The following is a 26,807-nucleotide window of genomic DNA, read 5'->3' on the forward strand; positions in this document are numbered from 1 at the left end:
ATCCAAGGCATGTTAGAAAAATCCATACCAAAAACATGGTGAAGACAAAAGAAACAATGTTTAGGGACAACAAAGTCACTGCCAATCAATAGGAACTCAGCAAAGTTCCTTCAGACCGCCAGCTCCAAGAGGATGTCCTAGAGGATGCTTCGTACTACTCTCCATATGTCCCAGAGTATGTACGCAACCAACAACCAATTCAGCAGCCTTCAGCCTCAGTTGCATCAACAAGTCATTCTCCGGTCAGATGGACCTTACCTCAACCACCCACATCAGTTCCGACTTCGCATACAATCAGCAGCATCAAGGGCAATATCAGGATCAGCAACAGCACGATGCAAGGGAATAGTCAACAGTACTGTTCCTGAATCCAAGCATATCTACTAAAGCGCCTGAGTGGCTCAATGGTGTATCTGAAGCTATTTCCAAGGATTTATTGTAGTTTTACTTTATGTTTACTTATTTGTTCAAAGATACTGAACGAAGCTATACCCTTTGATATCTTGTAATAAATCTGAGGTTACACCATTGAGTATAACAAAATTGTTAACGAAGCTCCAAAGTCGTTCCTACGGGGATGCAGAGCTCAAAATACCACCTAAGTAAAGGTGAAGAAGCTCCAAAGTCATTTCTACAGGGATACAAAGCTCAAAATACCACCTAAGTAAAGGTGAAGAAGCTCTAAAGTCATTCCTACGGGGATGCAGAGCTCAAAATACCACCTAAGTAAAGGTGAAGAAGCTTCAAAATTGTTCCTACGGGGATGCAGAGCTAAAAGACTCCAAAGACGTTACTAAGGGAATGCAGAGTCTCCGTATAATGTTTGTACCAAGCATTTTTGCATCATATCATCATACAACATTTCATCTCACATCAACCAGAAAGGGAGAAGAAGGGAAATTATTTCCTTTATGTGCAGATGACATAATAGCTCCAAAAATAAAAGAGCGAGAAGGATCAAATCTTTTTGTTTCATACATATTTTTTGTCAAATTAAACAATGACATCAAAAGTGATCAGAAGGGGAGAATATATGGCTTCAACAACCTTGTTTCTCAAGCTGTGATGAAAGGATTTAGCCGAGCAAGATTTCTTCATCATTAAAAGAGCAGAAAGCAAGCTAACACTTCAATCTCAGCAATAGGCATTCCTTACGAGACCTTCGGCTCAAAGAGCTATTCTTTACGAAGCGTGAAAAAAAGTGAAGGTGTTTTTTCGCCTCCGGCTCAAAAACGGTACTTAAAGATTATTTCACGCTACATAAAGAAATATAATACACAGTACAATCATATATGCAATAGAATTATTTTTACATACAGCAAGCCTCACATTCGAAAGTGTTTTTTCTAGACATAAAATTGAAAAACTTTCTACACTAGTCTATTAGTCCTCCTTCAAAACCTTCTCTGTAGCTTCGTTCAGTAACATAGTGACGGCTTCGTCTATTGCTGCGTTTACCACCCTAAATTCGTCGAGAATTCCCTTTAACGATGGATCTGCTTCAGTGTCATATGGCTCTAGTGGTGGAGAAAGTTCCACTGCATAAAAAGATTGTTTAGTGACAAAATTATGAAGGTAAGGAATAACGAGGACACAGTTTAAAAGTAAAAATGTGTACCGATACGTTGTTCAAGCTCTGCAGCCTCTTCGACTTTCTTAGCCTCTTCCTTAGCTCGATGAGCCTGAGAAAGACGTGAAAATAAATTGAGCACAAACAATAAGTAGCAAATACGAAAAGTAGGAATTTATTATCCCGAATGACCTCTTCTTCATAATGTCTGATAGCTTCATCTGCTATCTCACTTCCACCTTTAAGCCAAACTTTACAATAAAATTTTCCTCCCAGAGAAGTAGCTTCAGCATAGGGTTCTTTCACATCTTCAGTCGAAACTGCAAAATCCAGTTAGATTACAACCTTCACATGTTCGCAGCCATCATTCTCAAGCAGTGACACTGCTCCGCGGGCTCCTACACAGGCGCAGAAATCACCTCGACGAGAGAAGACTTCGTCAAAAGCCTCGACTTCGCCCTCTATTCATCTAATTTCCCCTTCGCCATCGCCGCGAATAAAATTTTGGTCATTTGAGAATGTACCAACTTTAGCAAACATATTGTTCTGCTTATCATAGCATTGAATAGCAACGAAAAAACCTTCTTTTGATAGCCGAAGCTCTTCAATATTCTTTTGGGCTCTATTCCGCTCAGCTTCAGCTATCTTTCGTTTTTCTTTTTTAACTTTCAAATTTTCATTAAACCCATCAAGCTTTCCTTCTAGCCTTGATACTTCAGATTTATGTAGCTCTACCTGGGTTGTAGTGCATATTCTAGCTCAGCAATGCGTTTTGAATCAGCTTTCTTTTCTTCTTCTAGTTTTGTAACTAATGAGCTCTCTTTGGAAAACTTAGCTAATTCAGTCTGGCTCTCTTTCAGTTTGTCGACCAAGGAAAGAAGAATTTTATCTCTTTCAATAGCTTCGTGTCGAAGGGTTATAACTTCGGAACATAAATTTTCAAAGGCTATTCGAGTGCTTTCATCTTCAGCATCCTTCTATGCTTTCAAGGCCTTGCTCAGAATAAGCCCCTAGCAGTAGCAAAACAAAACGAGTAAATAATATAGAAAACACCTAAGAAATCACCAAATATAAAAGAGAAGATTGAACATAAACCTTTAAATTATTGTATGCAAGACAATCCGCAAGATGATCTTTCAGCATTGTGGATAGTCCAAGCTTAAGCTTCGGATAACCCATATTCTCCATCATCTCACGACATACAACAATTTATTTGTTATTTGGCATGCAGTATAGGTAATCATCTTCATCATTGCCCCCTAAAACTAAGGAGCCTCAAGGATATCTCAGGTCTTCAGCATAATGTTGCACTTCAGCAATTTGTTCTATAGTCAGTTGTTTTCCCAAAGCATGGCGAATAATGTATTCAAGATCTTCATGTGACGCTGCTTTAGGTGTTGGCCGTGTTATTTTCTCTGGTGGGCTCTCAGATTTTTGTTTTGATGGAATGTACTCCGAAGGTCCAGCCTTATCCAAATCAGAAGAAATATCTACATTAGCAGTCATCTTCGATTCATCGACTTTGTCCTTAGAAACCTTCGAGGGTGTAGGTGTCGCTACCTTCGAAGGCCTCAAAACAGCTTCTAGCATGTTGGCCATTCTTTTGCCTTTCTTAGGAGTTCACGCTGGAGCAGATGATACCTTCGACAACTCTTGCACCCTCGGCGGATCTTGAACCTTCAGCCATTTTTCTATCTCATAGCTCTCTACTGATGTTGTTTCCAAATGAATGGTGGGTGTTGTAGCCACTACATGCGCTTTGTTTCCCTTCATCTCCTGTTCAAAAATTCCAAAATAACATTAGACCATTAAAAACCTAACACAATAAAAGAAAAAGCAAAATACATTACCTTTGGAGGCAAAGTAGTTTCTTCAACTGCTCCAGCAGTTTCTGCTTTAAAAATTCTAGCAGCAGGCAATGCAGGCAGTTTCACAGTTCTCTTCAAATAGTACGCCTTTGGTCAGTGGGTTAGAACTTTTGCCTTCTTTTGCTTTGGCGTGGTGGAGGAGGTGGTTACTACAGTTTTCCTTTTTACTCCTTTTTCCGAGCGAGAAAGATGTAGTCAGGATAGACTAATCCAATGACATTAAACACTCTATTTAACCTCCTTTTCCCCGGGCACCAAAGACAATCACTAGTACAATTTGGCTCTATACAAGCGGTAGGCTTTTTACATCACAGGCGGTTCGGTTAGAAAACCGCCTGTGACGTCCCAGGCGGTTCAGTACGCCTGTGATGTAATAGTATCACAAGCGGTTTTTGTTTAGGACCGCTTGTGGTGCTCTATCCTTTTCACAAACGGACCCTAAGGAAAAACCGCCTGTGATTGTAAAAATATGAAAATACAATTTAAATATGAAAATAATTTTAATTTTTAACAGAAATATGCAAATACAATTTAAATGAATTAATATTTAATTTTTAACAATAATATGCAAATACAATTTAAATGAATTATAATAGCACACATAGATAACTAGAGAGATTTTAAATTAATTGGCAACCACAATTCATAGTCGATCATACATGATAACAAATACAATTTGATTCATACAATTTTTCATGAACTACCATTTTTTCGCATGTATGGCTTTAAGTTCTTATCAATTTTCTTTTCCACACGCTTGATTCTCTCTGGACCGTTAAAGACGAACATCTCTTCATACTTATTGTATTCCTCATCTTGGTCTCCCACATTCTCAACTCCAACAATTTTTTGCTTTCCAGAAATAACTACATGCATCTTCTCATCTGCTGGATCGAGTACATAGAACACTTGTGCAACACATTCGGCGAGAACCCACGGGTCATCTTTATATCCTCTATCACCCCCACGGGATGTTGTACCCATTGGCACTTAAATAAGGGTATTTTCATGCTTGGGCCATAATCAAGTTCCCATATTTCCTCTATGAATCCAAAATATGTGGTCTTTTGTCCATGTAGGTCAAAAGCATCGATACGAACACCGCTATTTTGTGCAACACTTTTCATGTCTTTTGATTTAGTGTAGAATGTGTACCCATTGATGTCATATGCTTGCCATGATGTCACAAAACACGATGGCCCAGAAGCCAAATTCTTCATTGTTTTCTCTTCCAAAGAGTCTCCGAATGGGATGTTTTTGTCCATTAACCATTCGCTGAAACGATGTTTGTGCTCCCTCATGATCCAGTCCTCTGTGCGGTTCTGATTTTCTTTACGAAGCTCATCTAGGTGTTCCTCTATGTAAGGCTCGGCTATCGTGAGATGTTGTAGTACACTACCATGAGCACAATGTACTAGCTTGTAATCCTCAACGCGAAAAGTTTTCTTGCCCATTCTCCCTCTCCCACATAGTTTACCCTCATGTTTAGGTACAGGCACACCTATCATTGTTCCGTCACTGATGTAATCTATACAGCTCTCAATCACTTCTTCTGTAGTGTATCCCTCCATGATTGAACCCTCTGGGTGAGCGCGATTTCGCACATAACCTTTTAATACTCCCAGGTATCGCTCCAACTGAAACATATGATGTAAATATAGTGGCCCTAATATTTTTTATCTGATCCACGAGATGTATGATTAGGTGTACTTGCATATCAAAAAATGATGGAGGAAAACACATTTCAAGCTTGCACATAGTCTCGATGATGTATGCCTTTAGATAGTCCAAGTCTTCTAAAGCTATTACTTTTTGTGAAACCGCATTGAAAAAGTAACACAAGCGTGTGATGACAACTTTGACATGCTCTGTTTCGAGGGCTCTTACCGCAATTGGGAGGAACACCGTCATCATCACATGGCAGTCATGAGAGTTGTAGCCAAATAGAGACAAGTCCTTCATCCTGACTAGTCTGCTGATATTGGATGAGAAACCTGTGGGCACTTTGACCTCACGCAAACATTTGCAAATCTTTGTTCTCTCCTCAACTGACAAGTTGTAGCTAGCTGGGGGGAGGTAAGGCTTCCCTTTGCCACTATCCACTGGATGAAGTTCCGATCTGATTTGAAGATCTACTAGATCATTGCGTGATTTGAGTCCGTCTTTTGTCTTACTCGGCATGCCCAGCAAGGTTCCAATGATGCTGTCAAAAACATTTTTTGTTACATGCATCAAATCAATGCTGTGGCAAATTTCCATATCCTTCCAGTACGGGAGGTACTTGAAAAAATTGATTGCTTCTTGAAAGTTGTGTAAGTTGAAGGGTCAGTTCTCTTTCTCTTTTCTCCTTTGTTTTTTCCCTTTCCGAATACAACATGAATGTTCTTTACAATTTCAAAAACAAGTTTCCCACTATAAGGCTTTGGTGCACCTTTACTTTCCAGTTGATTGTTAAATTCCGCTTTCATCTTTCGGTACTTATGCTGCTTCATCAAGAACCGTCTGTGTCCCATGAACACCAACTTCTTGGATGATTTAAGGTACATGGAAGCAGTTCCATCGACGCACACTACACAACCATTCTTTCCTTTAGTCTTTTGCCCTGATAGTGTGGCACCACCGAGAGAATCATGGATGGTAATAAATATAATTGCTCTTAAGTTGAAATACTCATGGCAATACTCATCCCATATTCTAACTCCTTCATTCCAGAGCTTTGTCATATCTTCCATAAGAGGTTCTAGGAACACATCAATATCAACACCAGCTGATTTCGGACCTTGAATAAGAATAGTCAACATAATGTACTTTCTTTTGTGACACAGCCATGATGGAAGGTTGTACATCGTTAAAGTCACGGGCCAGGTGCTATGTACACTTCTTTTTTCACCAAATGGATTCATTCCGTCTGTACCCAAAGCAAATCTTACATTTCTGGTTTCTTTGGCAAACTCAGGATACATAAGATCGAAATTTTTCCATTGTGATGCATCAGCAGGGTGTCGAATCTGTTTGTTATTCTGCTTGCGATTTTCAGCATGCCAACGCATAAGCTCAGCCTCCCTAGGATTTGAGAACAAACGTTTTAAGCGATCAATTACTGGAAGATACCACATCACCAAAGCTGGGATATTTGACTTCTTTTTCCCATCCATGTCATCAAAAGTGTCATCGTCACTTTCAGGTCCAATAGTGGATTTCTTGTTTTTATTTTTTTCGGGAATTTTTTTACACAGTCTTGATTGTAGCTCTTCTTGTATCGACTGACATTGCAAACTGGGCATCTTGATGCGTTCTCAAAATCGCCATGATACAGAATACAATGGTTCGGACATGCATGAATTTTTTGCACACCCAGAGCTATGGGAGATATAAGCTTCTTCGCTTTATAAGTGCTTGTTGGTAGTTTGTTGGGTTTTGGTAGTAATTGGGACAGAAAATTCAAAAGATCTGTGAAGCTAGTATCAGACCATCCGGCACTAGCCTTCAACTTCAGAAGTTCTACAACTGTACGCAGTGTAGTAAACTCTTTGTCACAACCCTTTGATTCATCATATAAAGGTTCTTTTGAAGCACTTTCCAGTCCCTCCATTTTAGATAACCCTTTCTGCGATCCCACAGAACTCAACATTTCTGGTTCCATATGGCGCAACATCTCTTCGCAATCAAATTCTTCAAAATCTTGATTAGCATCCACATTATCCACTTTACCATCAACTTTAAGATCTAAAATTCCGACAACTCTCTCGTCATTACCAGGCACTTCACACGGATCCAACTCACCATGTTCTGACCATATCGTGTAATTGTTTGTAAACCCTCTTTTTAGCAGATGTGATTGGATTACTCCTGTATCTCTCCAAGCTATCTTATTATCACAGTCGATGCACGGACATAATATCTCCTTGCTCTTTCGCAAATTCGCGTGCTTTTTGGCCGCTTCAATAAAGCTTCTCAAATTTTGAATATATGACGGATGTGGTCTTGGCACATTGTACATCCAACCTCGGTCCATTACCTATCCTTATATTGATTAACATCAATAAAATCATTAATTAATTGAATTCATCCATAAAACATGAAACGAATTGATATGTATGAAAATAAAACAAACATTGCAACAATAGATACCTTGAGGTGAGACAATTGTGTTTTTAAAGAATCTTTAAACTAGATCAACTATTATAAGTCCAAATCTTGAATTCCAAAGCTTTTCTTCAAATCCGTTCTATATTACAAAATTAAGGCAAAAAATCGCATCAAAATGAGAAAGAAAACAAATGGAGATCATATATATGCATAAACTATTGAAATCAATCAATAAACTCAAAAACAAAACCTTCTCCCTGTAGATCTCAAAAAAAACCGCCGCCGCTAGTGCTGTGAATTAGGGTTCTGGAACCCGTCGGGGGCTAGCCCTTTTATAGTGTACACACATCACAGGCGGATATTTAGCAAAACCGCTTGTGATAGATAACATCACAGGCGGTTTTTTATGTCGATCGCCTGTGAAGTTAATTTATCACAGGCGGTCGGAATTAACAACCGCCTGTGATGTTGTCTATCACAGGCGGTTTTGCTAAATATCCGCCTGTGATTCTTTACAATATAAAAAGCTCGTTGGTCGGCAGGAACCCTAACTCTTCCCGCCCGAGCACGAACCCGAGCGCCGCCAGGCTGCCGCCGTGTCCCCGTCCCCGAGCACGAACCCGAGCCCCGTCGTCCCCGTCCCCGAGCTCGAACGCCGTCGTCCCCGTCCCCGAGCCCGAGCGCCGCCGTCCCCGTCCCCGAGCCCGAGCGCCGCCGTCCCTGAGCGCCCGAGCAACACCGTCCCCTTCATCGAGCCCGAGGGCCGCCGTCCCCTTCACCGAGCTCGAGCCCCGCCGTCCTTGTCCCCGAGCCCGAGCGCCGCCGTCCCCGAGCGCCCGAGCAACGCCGTCCCCTTCACCGAGCCCGAGCGCCGCCGTCCCCTTCACCGAGCTCGAGCCCCGCCGTCCTCGTCCCCGAGCCCGAGCGCCGCCGTCCCCGAGCGCCCGAGCAACGCCGTCCCCGAGCCCGAAGCGCCGCCGTCACGGTCCCCGAGCAACGCCGTCCCCGAGCAACGCCGTCCCCGAGCAACAAGGGCCGCCGTCACGGTCCCCGAGCCCGAAGCGCCGCTGTCCCCAAGCTCTTTCTTCTTCCTCTCGTAGTAAGGTCAAAGTTCAGGTTCATTTCTTCTAAGTTCATGGCTCGAATTTCCTATATCTGTTTGAATCATATATGTGTTTGAATCATATATGTTAATTGATGGCAGATTACTTGTGTTTGAATCATATATGTGTTTGAATACACAGCTGGATATATATGTGTTTGAATCATAGCTTAGGTTAATCAAATGGTTAGGTTAATCAAATGCTTAGGTTAATCAATGGTTCAAACACATTAAGGTGTTAATCAATGGCTATCCCTGATTATCAGTTCTTAGATTAATTACTGTTGTTGTTTTCACTTACATATTTTGTTTGGTTGTCAATATGCTTATTGCTTATTGCTTGGTTGTCAATTACTTCTCATGTATCAATTTTTTTATTTCTTTTATCCCTTCTGATTAAATGTTTGTATACCATTAAGGTGTTAGTATCCTTCGAATGAAGAATTTTGTGTCCCTCCATCGATTGGGATCTATTTTTATCCCTTCTGATTAAATGTTTTTTCACTTACATATTCAGTTATAAGAAAATCTCCATAGTGATTGGGGCAACAAGTCTATTTTTAGTGTTTTTTGACTACCTATCTTTGTTTGATAATCATTAGGGCAAATGTGCTTATGGCCACATACATCATGGAAGTACATAGCCATGACAATTTTATTATCTCCCTATGTTATAAGACTTGTTCTTATCTCCCTTCTTAGTTTTTTGACTACCTATCTTTGCTTCCCAACCCTATGTTATAAGACTTGTTCTTATCTCCTATCTTTGACTTGTTCATAGCCATGACAATGTTATTTGGACCCCTCTTTTTGCCCTATAAGCCACATCCTTGTTTTCCCTCTGATCCCTGCCTTTGTTGCGATCTCAATTTTGATTGTGAGACTTGGCCATTTTCAGTTTTAGAGATGGAAAAAGAGCCACTTGACATGGTTGAGAGCTCAGTTCGAGTCATCGAGACACATGTTGACATCATTCGCAGTCTAGTGACTGATGGGGTTGTGGATACTAGTGAACCGGAATCAGTGTACACACTTAAGACCACTTTGTTTCAAATTGGAGATGTATGCGACATGCTTGAGAAGTGTGCTCTGTCCATCAAAAAGTATGCTGACTCCAAGAGGGCTAAAATTATTCAAGATGAAGCCATGCAATATGCTGAAGATGATGAAGCTGCAGATGATTTGGAGGAACTCCCAAGCCCAGATCTCCTTACTCAAGCCGACGTATTGGAAAAATATTTTGGAATTGAGTATGATAGCGACCAGTCAAGGGGTTGTTGATGTTTAGTCCTAAACAACACGATATGAGTATCGTAGGTTTCACTCTTAGAGATAATGTATTTTGTATGAACCTCTTAGAGAGTGTCAAGTCAATGAACTATCTTCGAGTACTATTGGGAAGTGGATCTCTTTGATGTATTTTTTTTCTAGTGATATCGATGGTGCCGAGTAGCACCAAATTTGGACTTGTGTCCATATCTATAGATGCTAGTAGTTGAGCACTAGCGCCTACAATCTTGACTACCTCATCTCTATTCTCTGTTTGGGACTTATATGGAGAATGGCATCGGCGGAATGCCTAAATCGGGTCGGGAAGCAAGCTCGCAGATAGAAGTGCACTTTCCAATGCAGTTAGACAGAGAAGGCATGGTTGTGATGTTATAATGCTGAAGGACCCCAAGAAGAGATTAAGCCATGTAGTCTACCACCTCCCGTTATTTGTGGGCTTCACCGATGGCTGGAAACATTTGGTGATAGCAAACGACCTTCGGGCTGAAGATGTCTGCGAGCTTGTTAAGGGGCCAGACGATGGTGAGCTGGTGTACTATGTCCGGATGTGTGGTCACAAAATTTAAAGCTGCCCCGGCTGCATGTGTGTGCTTCTCTTCTCTTAGGTGGGGTGCTAAGTGATCTTAGTAGCCGACATAAGAGAAGAGAAGCACACAGATGAAGCCGGGGCGGCTTTAAATTTTGTGACCACACATCCGGACAGAGTACACCGGCTCACCATCGTCTGGCCCCTTAACAAGCTCGCAGACGTCCTCAGCCCGAAGGTCGTTTGATGTCACCAAATGTTTCCCGCCGTCGGTGAAGCCCACAAATAACGGGAGGTGGTAGACTACAGGGCTTAATCTCTTCTTGGGGTCCTTCAGCATTATAACATCACAGCCATGCCTTCTCTGTCTAACTGCATTGGAAAGTGCACTTCTATCTGCGAGCTTGCTTCCCGACCCGATCCTGCCCCGGAGGCGGGTTTGGGCTCGATTTCTTTTGAATCACCTTTTCTCCAAGTTCCCTTATTGATGGAACCAGTATATCAGACTAACCGTATATCCCTTTATCGATGGAACCAGCTTGAATGGCAGACAACGAGCAGCCTAGTATGGATGTGGTCTGCACCAGTGCGTCTAACAAAGTTGATGAAGACGCGACCAAACTTGAATGGCAGACAACGAGCAGCTCCGGTGAAGGGAGCGGGGAGGATAGTTCTAGTGACGACAATCCTTGTACTCCTATACCTCCAAGGAAGAAAAAAACATCAGATGAGCTTGATGCCGACTATATTCCCAACGATGAAGAGGTAAATAGAAATATGCCGACTATATTCTAAAATAATGTTCATATATGAAAGGCCATTAATTGTTTCACTATATAGATTTCAAATGAAGAGAAGAAAGAGGATGCATCTTCTACACGAAACACGGAGGATGCTCCGATGCCTGAATCATTCGTTTCACATAAGCGGAAACGAGGGCGACGAGGTCCGAATCAGTGGCACGCTACCTGCATAAATTGCAGAGAGTTATGACAAATCAATCAAAAGCGGAATCAGCATCTCATGGAGTAGGCACACGGTCCCAAATAGACAATTTCGAAGTATGGGAAGAAGATGGAATGATTCATACTCGAGAATCATTACGTCTTAAAACCAATATCTCGGTATACAAGAAGGAGGATGTTCCTCCAAAATTTGTGAATGGGAGGCCGTTCTTGACGACGGTGCAACTTTCTAAGTTGTCGACTCCGGAGATTAGAATGCATGAGTGGTACATGGTGGCTAGCAACAAATACAAACTCGAGGACTTCACATTTGTTGTGCCAGAAGATGCATTTTGGAGCAATGATCATATAGATTCTGTGCGGCATTTATTCTTTGACGATCTCTGGTCGTTGTACCACCGACAAAGGATGGAAACCAACTACTTAACCCTCTTTTGCTTGTAAGTACCTCTAAACTTTCATATTTGTTAGTTTTGTACACGCACACATAAACGAGAGTCTAACGATTAACACTATTACACGTAGGATGCAATACATGGATGATAAGAAGAAACAACTTAAGACAGGGTTTCTTGACCCGTTGATGATATCCCAAGCTCGCTACAAAGTAGTTGCTCGGAGGCATGGAGAAGAATACAAAGACTTGGACGATGCTGAATTTGAGAAAGCCGTCAAACAGAATCAGAGAAAGAAAATGAAGGTAATGGCGGCATACATTGGACGAGCCATGTATAATCATGTACAACATGGCAAGGACTTAATAATAGCTCCGCACCACTTTAAGTAAGTTATCGACATGGTTTAATTTTGAACTATAAATTATGGCAATCGTGATCTTAACATGTGTTTTCGTCTATGTCTATATAGTGACCACTACATTTGTATCATGATCTGGCCAAAGGATGGTAAAGTCGTGGTCTTCGACTCACTGAGAATGGAAAAGGCTACGTATAATGACTTCTTGAAGATTTTAGAGAAGTATGGTTATTATTGCACACTTGTACTTATTACAACTTAACAAATGTATTCTTAATCTCACAATGCTATTCTTATATGCAGTGCATACCGTTTTTATTGGAAAGATCTTAGCGGCGAACATCCAGAGGACAAGCCTAATTTGTCAATATCATTATTTCCATATGGTGACAAACAACCTCCGGGTACTGTCCTGTGCGGTTATTATGTATGCGAATGGTGTCGTGTCACCTTCCATTACATGGTCAATCGTGAGGATGTAAGTTCGCTATCATTGTCTATGTTGCAATTTTTATGTTATATTGTTGCTCATCACATTACTCTTAGCACTGCTTGCTTTTTGCTTTCATTGCGGGTTCCTAAATCCAAGATCAATGCTGAATGGTTAGAAAGAGATATGGTTTCCGTCGGCGTTGCTAAGGTTGTAAGAGACTTGCTTTACTTTATGCGCCGTGAAGTTCTTCATCAACAAGGGCTATTCTACAATACAAATGGAAATTTGCAAAAATTCCCAGAACTAAGTTTGTACACAATATCACACAGTGTTTAGGTCTTTAGTTAGGAACTTTAGATGTTTAGTTGTCTATGGAACTTTGAGATGTTTAGTTGTATATGGAACTTGATATGTGTATAATTCTGTGTATGACGATGGAACTTGATATGTGGATGAATCTGTGTATTATACCTGTTATGGAACTTGTAATCTGTGTATTATACCTGTTATGGAACTTGTAATATGTGTAAATCTGTGTATGTGGATGAATCTGTGTATAATCTGTGTATTATGCAATCTGTGTGAATCTGTGTATAATCTGTGTATGAAATCTGTGTATATTCTGTGTTTGAAAATTCTGTATATATGAATCTGTATAATGAAAACCGTCTGTGATTTATAGTGTATGCAGTCAGTTCCTTTGAACTGGACCGCATGTGATGTGTGTCTATCACAGGCGGTTCCTTTGAACTGGACCGCCTGTAATCTGTGTTTTTCACAGGCGGTTTTTGATTGACCGCATGTGATGTTGTTTTGCATCACAGGCGGTGCACCACAAGCGGTTCCTGGAACCGCCTGTGTAGTGGCGAACCAAACCGCCTGTACAGAGGTATGTTGTAGTAGTGAATATTCCTAGCTTTGTCTTCAGCCTTGGTGTAAACCCCCAAAAACTCATCACTAGTCGCCTCAATGGCCTCAAGCCTTTCGTCATCTGGCTCGCCAAATTGATTCCTATAGCGATAATTGTACTACAGGTAAACCAGGCCACCTTCGCTCGAGCTAGCATTGATTTCCTTTGGCATTTCCCACTCGCTAACAAGGGGTTATACCTTGAAAGCTATATGCTCCTGAACCAAATCCATGGTACCGATGTAGCTGCACACGGTGTTGAAGGCCACCAGGCATGCTTGAGCTTTTTCAGTATTCACAATGGTAGGCCTCTTAATGCCGAAACATGACTGCATGGGCCGCTGAATCACATCCTTGATATCCTCCCTCGTAGCCAAGTCATTTTGAACATAGAACCATTGCTTCATCCATGATCCTGGCCACTTCTTCTGAAAGGTTGGAACGGGTTGCCTCTCGTTAGAGTGATATGTGAAGGAGTAGCAGCCGAGGTTGTTGTGATATTGCTCTTTTCCAGTTGCCTTCGTCTCATAAGAGAGTTCATGAATATTGCAGAAGCAATCGGCATCTGGTTCTAGCCCTTAGCTTCTCATCGCCCAGTTAAAAACTCCAACTTTAACCAAAGCTTCAGGAGTAAGCTGATGAAGAAATATTTCAAATCTCTTTAGAAATTCGACTAACAACTTATGCAGGGGAAAGCGCAGCCCAACCATCATAAAACTTAGAAAAACCGCTACTTCATCTGCCTCAGGAAGAGGAACATTGTTCTCTCCTCTAGCTCTCGTTATGGTGATATCATGAAAACACTTGCCCTTCATTGTCTCAATATGTCCTTTTTACAATAGATTTTCCGAAGATAACATGGCTTGGTCTCCATGGACGATCTTCGGCATCATCTACACCACTGTCAACATCAAAATCATCATTGTCCTTAGAATCTTCAGGCAGCCCAGCAAGAATTTCACTGGTTATTTTCTTAGTGTTGGTCCTTTCCATATCTCGCCGTCAGCCCAATGGCTACCTATCAGAACTAGCCGTTGGAGCTGATTGTTGGCACGCCGCTGGCGCACCGGACTGTCTGGTGCGTCCATGCGCAGAACTGTTCAGCATCGGCTAGTTTGGTGGGTGGGGCTATTTATACCCCCTCTGCCTACCTGATTGAGTGTCTTGCTGCCCACATTCAAGACCATTCATTGCTAGAGCATTGCAAGCACCACAAAGCCTAGTGAGGTGATTAGAAAACCATAATCTCGTGTTAGGACCTCATTAGTGCAAGTGAGAGCCACCTAGAGCACACACCGCATGCATTAGGCTTCTCTTGGTCAAGTGAAAGTCTATGCTTGTTACTCTTAGTGATCGGCATCACCTAGACGACTTGGTGGCGATTGGAGAGCGGTGATCACCCCAGAGGATTTGTTGGTGACCCGGCTCAAGTTTGTACGCGGTCGTGAGGGATCCACCGCGCCGAAGTGGCAAAGGATCACATCATAGTGAGCACTTGGTTCTTGCAAGGACCAAGGGGGGTCGATACCCTTGCGCGGGTGCTCTAACGAGGACTGGGGAAGAGTGTCGACTCTTCGATACCTCGGCAAAAAATTGGAGGAGTCTTCTTAACCTTACTTTACATTCCGCATTTAATTTGAGCATTTCACTTTGTTCAATTGCTTAGCAAGTATTTCAAGTAATGACTTAGGGTTGTTGTTTTTTCTAGTAGTATTTATTTGTTGCTAGTAGTTGGGTAAAGTTGGGCTCTGGCTTAGGGTTTAATATTTTTTGAATTTTTATAAAAGCCTAATTCATCCCCCTCTTGGGTATCGTGATCCTTTCACTATCCTTGATCTAACCATCTCTTATCCTGCCTATCAGATGGCTAGACATAAAAGAATCACATACTTTCCAAATCGTCTACACATTAATATTAAATAAATGAAAACCTTTGATTCTTGAACTGATCAGGGACTAAAAGTTGAACAACAAACTAAACCGTTTGTATCCCTTGTCTCCTAATCTCGAGGACGATATTACTTTTAAGGGGTCGAATTTGTAACACCTCAAAATCTTATTTGATATTTATAAAAGTTTCTCAAAAAATTTGAATTAAAAAACCTTTTAATAATAGAATTGTTTCTTTATAAACGATATCTCTCTAAAATAAATAAGTAAAATATAATAGATGCATTCATGCTGGGGTTTTATTTGTGGTGCCTTCAACCTGGAAATTTGAACCCCAAATCAAATTGAATTTGGAACAAATTTGAAATTTATGATTGGATTATAGAAATTCAAAAAAAGGAAAAAGAAAATGGCGAAAGAAAAACCACCAGCCTGTTCACCCCGTCCGCCTAGCCATTCTCCTCGGCCCACTCCACACTCTTCCCACCACGCGGCCCAACTGCAGCTGGCTGGCCGACACGCGGGCCCAACACATCATCCCCTCGCACTAGCTCATCTCGTCGCTGACTCGTGGGGCCTGGTTGCCAGCCGCCGTCCTCCCCAAGCTGAGGGTTCTAACAAACTCCGATCGAGTTCGCTGAACCAGTCGCGCAACAACCCTCCCATGGTTCTAGGATTCAGTTGTGGATCCAAACTCGCGTATATAAACTGAGCCCCCTCACCTTGACCCCATATCTATCGTGTGGGCGAAGAGGCTTGGACGCCGAGAGCAACTTGCCGCACAGAGAGAGATGGAAGCTGTCGTTGCCGTCTTGATTCACGTCACGTTGATTACAAGGCCATTGTGATGCACTAGCGTGATCGTGGGCGTCTACCGAAGCTAGTCGCGGCCTCCATGGGTGAAGTAAACCACCAGAACTCCACCAATTTCTCGTCGTCGCTCCTATGCCGCCGCGGGTCCGCTATGTTCCGTGGCCAGGGTTGATGGGTGCACGACTCAAGGTATGGATGCTTCCCCTAGATTCGTGATTATCTCCACGACGACTATATTGGTTCATTGTTAAGTTTTGGTCACTAGTTGGCCATGTCATCGCGCGCCGGTGATGGCGCCACCGTCGGCCGTGCTGGCACACTGCGCCCTAGCGTCCGAGGGGTGTGGCGTAGCATGACCGTCAGATGTAAAGCAAGCGGACGAGATCAGAATCTCTATATCGTTTCGGATGAAGGTGTTGGGGCCATCTGATTCAGATCGAGCGTAGGAGAATCAATCGCGTTGTTTTAAATCGTGGCCATTCATCGAAGATCTTGTGGCCCGCGCTGCATACCCGTTGGTAAAACTGTGGATCTAACCCTGGTCGTCGGGATGAGATCAAACGGCCCAGGCGCGATGATACCCCCCCCCCCTCGCGGGCAAAGTTTCTAAAGAGACCCTGCACTTTTGTTAAATAAACCTAACATCCATTGTAGTGATAAGATCATTACAGCTAGGTCCTTTCTTTTGCATACTGGGGTTCCAAATAGTAGTAGTCGTTGTCCCAAATCCTTATTAATTTATATAAATCAAGTATGAAACCGATTTATATTATAAAGTAAATTCTAGAAACCTGTAAAATCCATACCTCAATCAGTTTAACTCCGATTTGACCCGTTCAAGTTGTGTTAGCTTCATAATAAAATTGTCTATGCACTTGTAGCATTAGTTGTGTAATAAAGCATAGTTTTATAAATAGATAATGGGTTAGCCTATGATTAGTAGATTAATCCTTCTAACCAAAGTTAAACTGTCAATTATGGTAATTTGACTAAAATATTATTTCTAATCAAGTTATAATCCACATCAAAGTTGAGTTAATTATTTATAGTATAATCACTGATTCATAATATAGTTTAACAATTAATCACATAGATCTTCCATAAACCATATCTTTTCAACCATAACTTTGAATTTAGTGGTTCTCGAACCTACGATCTCGTAGCAGCGCATAGAATATTGTTACGTTGTTTGTTCTCATGTTTGGTGTACTGGTATTTTATGTACTCCTTGTCTATTTGTATGTTTTGCTACGAATAGTAGCGAGGTTACGAGTTACTTGAAGACCACGTTGGTACCTGGAAATCTCGAGTATAAGGCAAGTTGTGCCCTTGATCACTTTTCTTTACCTAATAATGTGCCTGTTAATCACTGTGACATGCTCAGGTTAATTTGATGGGACCTAATAGGTTTCCCTAGTATTGTTTATCCCACACCTTATTTACCATTGAACTATTGGGTAGATTTTCTATTGCTCTACCTGGTTTTGGGAAATTAATGTTATGTTATGATCATGTTCCAATTATATTGTTATTTTAATTATTGTTCATGACAAGATCATTGTGTTAATTGGAACATGGAGCGAACGCCCTTGGCTGACTAATTAGGAAAGCTAGTGGAGGACTACCTTACCCGAAAGGGGCAAGGGCGGTAGAGGAGTTGCGTATAGGGAGGTTCTCGAGTCGATCATGCTGCAGTGGCTTTTCGGACGAGGAATTCCTATATTGCCCTTCTCAGAAACCATAGCGGGTTTTCGGAAGCTAGTGGAACTTTGTAAAGGCCTCGTAGTGGTACCTTGCCTCGTCTCCTCAGCAGAGATGAATGGGAAGTCGTGATCCCTTGGCAAACGGGTAACACGACTTGTGGGTAAAGATATGCAACATCTGCAGAGTGTAAAACTGGTATATCAGTCATGCTCATGGTCATGAGCAGCTCGGACCCTCACATGAGTAATTTATGAAAATAAACTTAATTTGTCATATGCTTTGCATTGTGGGTGTTGTTATTAATTTTGATCTCTTACTTATTTGGGTTGGTAGCTACTTATAATTAGTAACTGCTAATAAAATTTTGACTAGCTCTAAAAGCAATGCTCAGTTATAACTATCTCCTTTGGTAAGCCTTACACTTCACATGAGCTCCCACCTTTGTGAGTTCATGCACATTATTCCCCACAACTTTTTCAGTGATGAACGTATGTGAGCTCACCCTTGTTGTACTCACATCCCCCCAGGTCAAGACCAAGTACCACAGGATGAGGCGCATGAAGGATGCTGTGATGAGTTCGTGAGAGGTCTAGGCCGTCGTCTCCCAGTCAACTTTGAGTTGTTGGTGAAAGGGAAATAGGCTCACACCTTTTCCTAAATGATTTTGGTGGTTAAATTGCCCAACACAAATAATTGGACTAACTAGTTTGCTCTAGATTATAAGTTCTACAGGTGCCAAAGGTTCAACACAAACCAATACAAAGTCCAAGAAAGGGTTCAAATAAAAAGAGCAAAAGACAACCGAAGGCTGCCCTGGTCTGGCGCACCGGACTGTCCGGTGTGCCACCGGACAGTGTCCGGTGCACCAGGGAGATCAACTCCGAACTTGCCACCTTCGGGTTTCTGGGGTTGCCTCTCCGCTATAATTCATCGGACTGTCCGGTGTAGCACCTGACTGTCCGGTGTGCCAAGCGGAGTAACGGCTACAGCGCCAACGGTCGTCTACAAAAGGTGAACAGTGAGCTACAGTGCGCGGACTGCGCGCGCAAAAGTCAGAGCAGGCGCAGATGGCGCACCGGACAGTGAACAGGACATGTCCGGTGCACCACCGGACTGTCCGGTGGCCCCACTTGTCAGAGCTCCAACGGTCGAACCCTAACGGTTGGGTGACGTGGCTGGCGCACCGGACAGTGTCCGGTGGCGCACCGGACTGTCCGGTGCGCCCTTCGACAGCAGCCTTCCCTAACGGCCACTTTGATGGTTGGGGCTATAAATACCCCCAACCACCAACACTTTAAAGTATCCAAGTATTCAGCCAACACATTCAATACAAGAGATAGTGCATTCAATACAATACACAAATAGAGTGAATCAAAATCTCTCCAAGTCCCAATTCCACTCAAAGCATTAGTGACTAGAAGAGAGAGTTTTGTTGTGTTCTTTTGAGCTCTTGCGCTTGGATCTCTTTTCTTCTTCCTCTATTCTTATTTCCAAGTTCTTTGTAATCAAAGCAAGAGACACCAATTGTGTGGTGGTCCTTGCGGGGACTAAGTGTCCCAATTGATTGAGAAGAGAAGCTCACTCGGTCTAAGTGACCGTTTGAGAGAGGGAAAGGGTTGAAAGAGACTTGGTCTTTGTGACCACCTCAACGGGGAGTAGGTTTGCAAGAACCGAACCTCGGTAAAACAAATCACCGTGTCATCCGCTTATTTGCTTGTGATTTGTTTTTGCCCTCTCTTTCGGACTCGATTATATTTCTAACGCTAACCCCGGCTTGTAGTTGTGCTTAAACTTTATAAATTTCAGATTTGCCTATTCACCCCTCCCTCTAGGCGACTTTCAGTTGGATCGTTGTCTTTGTATGATGTAATTATTTAACTATTTTATACAGAACTTTGTTATATATTAAAGATGTGACATTCGTTTCTGTACCATGAGCCATCATATGTTTGAGATTTGATCCTAACACACTTGATGAAGTTCGCGCTTGGGTTTTGGACCCCTAAAATCTGGGTGTGACAGTTGGTCAGGCGCGCGGCTGGCGCACCGGACAGTCCGGTGATTATAGCCACAGCGCCCCCAACTGCTTCCCGAGAGCGGCTTGTTCACCGAGGGCCAGCCTGGGCACCGGACAGTCCGGTGCTCCCAGACTGGTGCAACTTCTTTACTCCAATTTGTCTTCTTTTGGGATGATCCCTAGCACTTAGACACATAGTTAGCCATTAAAACAATTGACTAAGTCTTGATCATACCTCTTTACTCTAGGATTTCTGATCTACTTTAGGCAGAGCTTCAAAACCATCAAGTCAACTTGACTTGATCTAGATTAATACACATAAGCTTCAACACCTTGCAAAGGTCACTAGAACATATCCAAACACAGGAACAACCCAAACTAAAGGTCAAAGTAAACTTAGCTCTTTTAGTCTGCTTCCAATTCTGGTTTTGACACTGCTCCTCCTTCTAGTGACCTTGTTCACTTCTTGAGCTTGATCTTGAGCCTTATGACTTACACCACATAATTGTAGATGTTACCTCATTGGTTGTAAGTCATATCCTTATGTAGTGATCCTTGATGCACCATAACTCTTCTTAACTCGATCAACCTTGACTTTGCAAGTCTTCTTCTTCACCCCTGTCTTTGGGTTCCTCGGTCTTCTTGATCTTCTCCCATGCCCTCGGTACCTCGAAGCTCTTTTTGCCTCCATCCTTGGCTTGATCACTTGTCTCCGAGTTACGCACACGGAGTCTCACTTAAGCAATGTCCATCTTACTTGTGGTGTCCATTATCTATAGATATTCCGGTCTTTAGACCATCACACTTGTTTATTTGTGTTGAACCCTGTAAGCTTTGCATTAAGCACATATTCAACACTTAGCACACTTGTTAGTCCTTCAATTAGGTTGCCATCCAAACCACCAAATCCCACAAGAGAGTTTTCAATCAATAATGTAAGATTAACACAAGCATTTATTTATGATATAAATATTTTTAATATTTTAAATGGTTTACTTCAATTTTTAGTACATTATTTAAAGTTTAAAATCACTTCTAATTAGTAATAAAAGTAAGTTTAAATTGATTTTATTGAATACTTTTTTTTCTTTCGGACACAAATAGTATCGAATATTTCATGATTTTGTCGAATGCTGTCGAATACGAATCTTAAACCGAATACAGAAAAAACGAATTCGGGTATATCTATTTAACATCATATTAAAATCAAATACGAATACAGATATCCATATTATCACTTTATCCAAATACGAATAATTTGGATCTCCACACATCCGAATCCATCCCTAATTTTTGGCACAAAGCAAGAAACTAGAAACTGTTGGAGTGAGTTGGGTATGTTTTTTTGTCTTTAGGCTGTCTCCGGCAACATTCTCTATATTCATCCTCTATATCTGTTATTTACAGTCTCCTCTAAAAGATTCCATCTTTTATATCTCCTTCATCTCTAACAACATCCTCTAAATTACGTCCTCTATACTTAAATATCTATATTGGAGACCTTTTTTATTTTTATTTTTTATACATATGTATTTATCATTCTCTTAAATGTATTGTACATATTTTCGTTTGCTAAACCGGTTATTTAAAGTATTCAAATGAATAAAGGACCGTTTAGAAAAACTCTATATATAGAGAATCTATCAGCATCCTCTAAATTTAGATAACCGTTTAGAGGGCGCTGCTGAGAGCGTAGAGGACCATTTGATCCTCTATATTTAGGGTAAACGTTCCTTGCTGGAGCTAGCCTTATAATTTTGGGAAGAGCCTTGTATAGCAATATTGGAAGAATAAATATTAGAAACAGTTGAAGGTGCTCAGTTGAAGGTGCTCCTCTGTAGCACTTTACCGTGGGAGTTGTATTGCTGGGTAGAGAACCAAATAACAAAATCACGTCGCCACTAGTCCTTTTGACCAGACCATTCGATTGGCGACCAAAAAACAAATAAAGCAATCCAGTAAAACAAACTCTTCACCACATGATTGGCGACCAAAGGAAGCATTACGGAAATAATATCCATAATATGCTGAGCACGACACTCGGATACCCAGTTAAAAGACGGAACGTAAATTTTCATGGCACGCCACTGGGACTTGCCAGCACCATAAATGTAAGGTTTGTCCTCCGATTCAGCAGAATTAACATGAGGATACAATCTAGCTTAGATCATAAGCATCTTCAACTGCTCTGAGCCGCCTCAATCTTGGTTTCCGCTGACTCCGTCTCCTCAGCCTCAACAGCCTTGTCCGCAGCTTGAGGTTTCGACACTTCTTCTACGAAGGCGGCAGAAAGGAAAAAAAAATGATAATGTTAGGATGTCTGAGTTGATGCAGACCACATAATTGTAAACACAATTGAAGGTCTCAACAGGTATACATTGAGATGAAACTAAATTATCAAATTTTCATTTGGTCCTATAAACTTCCTGTGAAGTTTATTAGCAACAAGAACCAATAGCATTGCTCTGGAGTTTAAATTTCCCCAAGTTTATTATGTAGCACTAGATGTATAATGATATAATGGAGTAACAATTAATATCAATCATTTTGGACAATATAATTATGTAACAAGCAATATTTTCAATTTTAAAACTCAAATTATCTAGTTAAGCCATTTTACACAAGTATGCATTTCGCACCAAACAGTAAATTATTAATTTAAAAAAATATAAATGTGCCCAGTTATTAGAATATTGAATACGTAATCCCCTTGTAGAAAGGACAATGGATTCTCTTAATTCATGCATTGAAAACTGATTAGTATGACACATCTAAACATTTGACTAGCACTATATAATTCACTACTAGATGGGAAATTTACAGCCTTCTAGAATTTGAACCTTTTGTTTAATGTCAACCCACATAACATAAACAAGAAATACAAACCTAAGTTGAATTTCATGTGTTGTTTTCTTCTAACTAAAAGAAGAAACAAGAAAACTAATAAGTGGGAGAGGTACAACAGCAGAAGAAATACGAACCTTCATCATCACTCTCATCTTCGAAATCATCCATTCCCATACCGCCCATGCCACCAAGACCACCCATACCACCCATGCCACCAAGACCACCCATACCAGCCATATCACCCATGCCACCCATGCCGCCCATACCACCCATGCCACCGAAATTCTACAAAAAAAAACAAAGAAAAATATCAAACCAGTTTGCCACAATGTCAAGAGTCCATTAGAAAATCAACTGGTTCAAGATTTAATTACCGAGAAGTCCATCCCATCCATGTTGATATCAGCACCTAAAAAAGAGATAGATCAACATAAAAATTTTACATGTCCATGCCCAAAGTAATGAGCAATCTTCTTGCATGAAGCATCAAACAAAATATTTTCTAGTTCACGTCTATGAAAACATTGCAAGTTCATACATCGAATCGAATATACAAAAAAAATCTGAAGCTAGGATGGCTACCATTTTAGAGAAAACATGTGGTGAAATCGAAGGCTAGTGTGCAGCATCCAGGAAGTTGGGCACGCTGTTCCTATTGTCTAAGAAGTTGTGTTTGGGTATAATCTAAGGCGCGAAAGGGCCTCTAGCCGAGTTGGTTAGGTGGTCTGAGTAGCTGTGGTTAAAAAAATACCCTCGTCTGTCCCACGCAAAAGCACAAGTCTGAGGCCCGGTCCCGGTCGTTTCTCACATGGGCTACGTGCCGCTGTGTACGGTTGGGGCAAGGGTTTGGTGGTTTTCTCGACCTACATGAGAAGGTCTTCTTAATATAACATCCGGGGGCTGTCTTATCCCCTGCAGGTCGAGTTTTTTTTTTGGTATAGTCTAAGGCAGAGGTGTTGCTCATGACATTTTTGAAGTACAAGCAGTTGCAGGTTTATCCATTACTCCATAGTGTACATTTATAAGTAACAAAGCTCTTGCCGGTGTCTGTGGTTTACTAAGATCATGGTTCATCACTGTTCACTAAACTTGGGAATGTTAAACACTTAAAACAAATCTACCCATATTGACATCATGTCTTGTGCATGTATCAATTTGTGTGTCACCCTAGTTAATTTCCTTCAGTAGTATCCAAGACTATAAGAAAGTACATAGCATACCATCATCATCTTCATCAACCCATTTGTCCCAATCAACTTTCACAAAGTGAGGTGCCCTTTGATCATCTCGAACGAGTTTCTTCCACCATTTGGCTTCAGCTTTTTCTACGATACAGAATATGGACCTGACCCCCACACTTATTTTGCTAGCCTGTTATATTAAGAAGCATTGAGGGGCAGACAACTTTAAACATCAAAGGTTTAAACTAAACCAATACACATTAATATTACATGAAATTGCATTACCTCAACGTTTACTTTGTCATTCAGATCTAGTTTCAATTCATACAAGTTTGTACCAGCACTGCCAGAGAATGTGAAGACACCATCTGGATCCAAATTGACCTTAGCATCCTTTGCGTCAGGTAACTGTACAGTGATGTAAACCTTGTCGATCCTCTGAGCCCACTTCACCTCAGGGTGCCGACTACAGAAGACAATGCCACTTGTCAAGAAACCAACATATAAACAGGAATTCATGTATCTACAACCTAGGTGCCGTTTGGTTCACATATTTGTAACGTAATGGGTAACTGATAACGTTAATTCATGTTTGTTTTAGTCCATCCGTAATCAGATACCACACTAAAATTTAATACCGCCCGATTCAAACTTGTTACCGCCGGTTCTCAAGTATAAATCATTACCATTACCATTTACGTTACATTTGGTGAACCAAACAGCACCCTAAATAGTTTCAATAAGTACATCTGCATAACTACACAAGTGAGCCTAGTGCAAATACAGACCCATTGTGTAGGGGTATTATCGATCACACAAGAGCAAATCAGAGTGATTAGAAAAACAGAGAATAAACAAACAATAGTCCATTAGCATTAGTATCAATGCTGGCTTGCCAAACTATCCAACAAATGAATGTTTTACCATCGAATTTGGTTTATAGATAGATCAGAATAAACAACAGCAACAACAAGGCCTTTCATTCCCAAGCAAGTTGGGGATGCGATGGCCCAATCCTTGCTCACTTGATACCGTACCCAGATCATGAAACGGCATGCCACAGGGGTTCCGATATGGCGTGTTGCTAAGTGTCTTACGCCCAAATGGAGTTCTCTTGGATTTCATCTCCAAATGAGTAACTAAGTTCCACGTTGGCTCCGCAAGCCTAAATATGTATTAAGGAAAAATAACCATAAACTCAAACATAATAGGATAACTTAACACTTCCTGTAACAAGGAAGTAATCATAGCTCCTAGTTCCCAGCTGCCAGCATGTGTGTATTTTCACCAAAACCATTCAACAAAAATGAAGTTAAGAATCATTACAGAAGTCGTGCATGTCAGAATAAAATTACCAACTATCACTCAATCAGAAAGCAGAATTTTAGCAACTCATGTTTAAATAAAGTATTACATTTTTGAACATTTGCATGTGGTAATACTTGTTAGATGATAGTTGACAAGCACCTTCAAGGAAAGCAGTACCAGGCAGCAAATCTCTACTCTTTTCAGTGTTGGATTGTGAACACGATCCAAATAATTGTCACATAAAAATTGAAAAAAAAAACTGAATCCCAAGTGCTAAACACAAGAAATATAGCCAAAATGTGTTTCTAAATAAGAAACGCAATCTAAGACTGCCTTCAAAGTATCAAGGAATTTGCAAAACATGGCAACATATTACATGACATGGAAAATAACTTAGATTCATGATTTTAGATTTTAGAAAATGTCATAATATCTTAGAGAAGCAGTGATCAAAGTTATTTTCAGCTAGAGTGCCATATCCAAAGGATACATAATTGGAAGGAGTAGAAGTAGTGATTGGAAATAGAACATATAGCAAGGTATAAATGAACAGAAGTTCGTACAAAAGAGAGGCCATCACTCACTTATGGAAAAACAATTAAAGTACCATACCACTCTAGGAATGTTTGTGATTGTAAAACTAGGCACAAAAAACCAAATGGGACAACAGAAATTATACCATGCCATTCTAGGCATGCTAGTCAACTTTACGTCCTCAAACAAATACCTAAATCATAGATCTGCCCACATATTGCACATTACTACAGCATCTGAAACAAACAAGAATTGTAGACAGAGAAACCAAAAGTTAAGGGCCAAAAATGGCAGATCAATGCCATGTTATCTCCAAACCCCCTACATATCAATCTAATCATGGCTAATTAGTAAGGTACTAACAGCACTGAAAAGCAACTGCAGTTGCAGAACTATGACCACATGGACACCATACCATCAGACACATAACCACGGCCGACACAGCCATAATCTGCAATTACCATCATAACCATCCAAAGCTTTGCCCCCAACAACCAAACCAACAGAACCATTCAAAACCGCGGCACCGCGAAATGAACCATAACAAAGCCGTGTAGACACGCGCCCTGCCCAAACCCTAGCAGCACATCGTAACTCGAGTTGAACTACAGGAAACCCAACAGTTCCATCGATCCCAGCCACATATCGGCGGGAAACCCCTAAGGCTCGTGCTGTGCCATGGACATGGCAGAGCCACACCTCAAGATCCAGCCGCACAGCCGTAGGCGGCGCCTGAGAATGATCTTATTCCCACCGACCTGCCGAGCGAGACCGCCGAATCTAGAGAGAAGAGTAGATGCTGGATCGAGAGCACCCAGTGGATCTTGGCTCACCTCATCTTGACGCAGCTGGTACAGGCGGCGGCGCGGCGGGGTGGTGGGGAGCGAGCGAGGGTTTTGTGAGGTTTTCAGGGATGGGAGACTGGGAAGGCAGAGCAGAGATGTGGAAGTTCGGGAGGAGTCAAGTAAGCGGTGTGAGGGGCTGAGGGAACGGATCGGCAGTAGC

General features: G+C 41.5%; 1 protein-coding gene across 2 annotated transcripts; it reads right to left on the minus strand.

The window, feature by feature from the left end:
* Positions 1 to 21,753: 21,753 nt before the first annotated feature.
* Positions 21,754 to 26,807, minus strand: LOC100282592 (uncharacterized). Of its 2 annotated transcripts, none has more exons than NM_001157230.2 (6): positions 26,636 to 26,754; positions 24,246 to 24,444; positions 24,000 to 24,150; positions 23,154 to 23,188; positions 22,914 to 23,064; positions 21,754 to 22,206 (listed from the first exon to the last, which is right to left on the minus strand). In NM_001157230.2, the coding sequence occupies exons 1-6, from the start codon at positions 26,638 to 26,640 to the stop codon at positions 22,112 to 22,114; spliced, it is 636 nt and encodes a 211-aa protein (NP_001150702.1). In that variant the 5' UTR covers positions 26,641 to 26,754; the 3' UTR covers positions 21,754 to 22,111. The 2 variants fall into 2 exon arrangements, with proteins under 2 accessions (NP_001150702.1, NP_001148972.2); NM_001155500.2 differs by having other exon boundaries at positions 21,892 to 22,206; positions 24,246 to 24,426; positions 26,636 to 26,807.

Source organism: Zea mays, chromosome 1, assembly GCF_902167145.1.
Source record: "Zea mays cultivar B73 chromosome 1, Zm-B73-REFERENCE-NAM-5.0, whole genome shotgun sequence".
Lineage (NCBI taxonomy): Eukaryota > Viridiplantae > Streptophyta > Magnoliopsida > Poales > Poaceae > Zea > Zea mays.

Bases quoted from the DNA above. Each gene is read 5' to 3' on its own strand.
- LOC100282592 (NM_001157230.2), bottom strand. The intron at 23,189-23,999 runs GTATGCTATGTA...TCTCTTTTTTAG, and splicing joins GGTTGATGAAGATGATGATG to GTGCTGATATCAACATGGAT. The intron at 22,207-22,913 runs GTTCGTATTTCT...CCGCCTTCGTAG, and splicing joins AGATGAGAGTGATGATGAAG to AAGAAGTGTCGAAACCTCAA.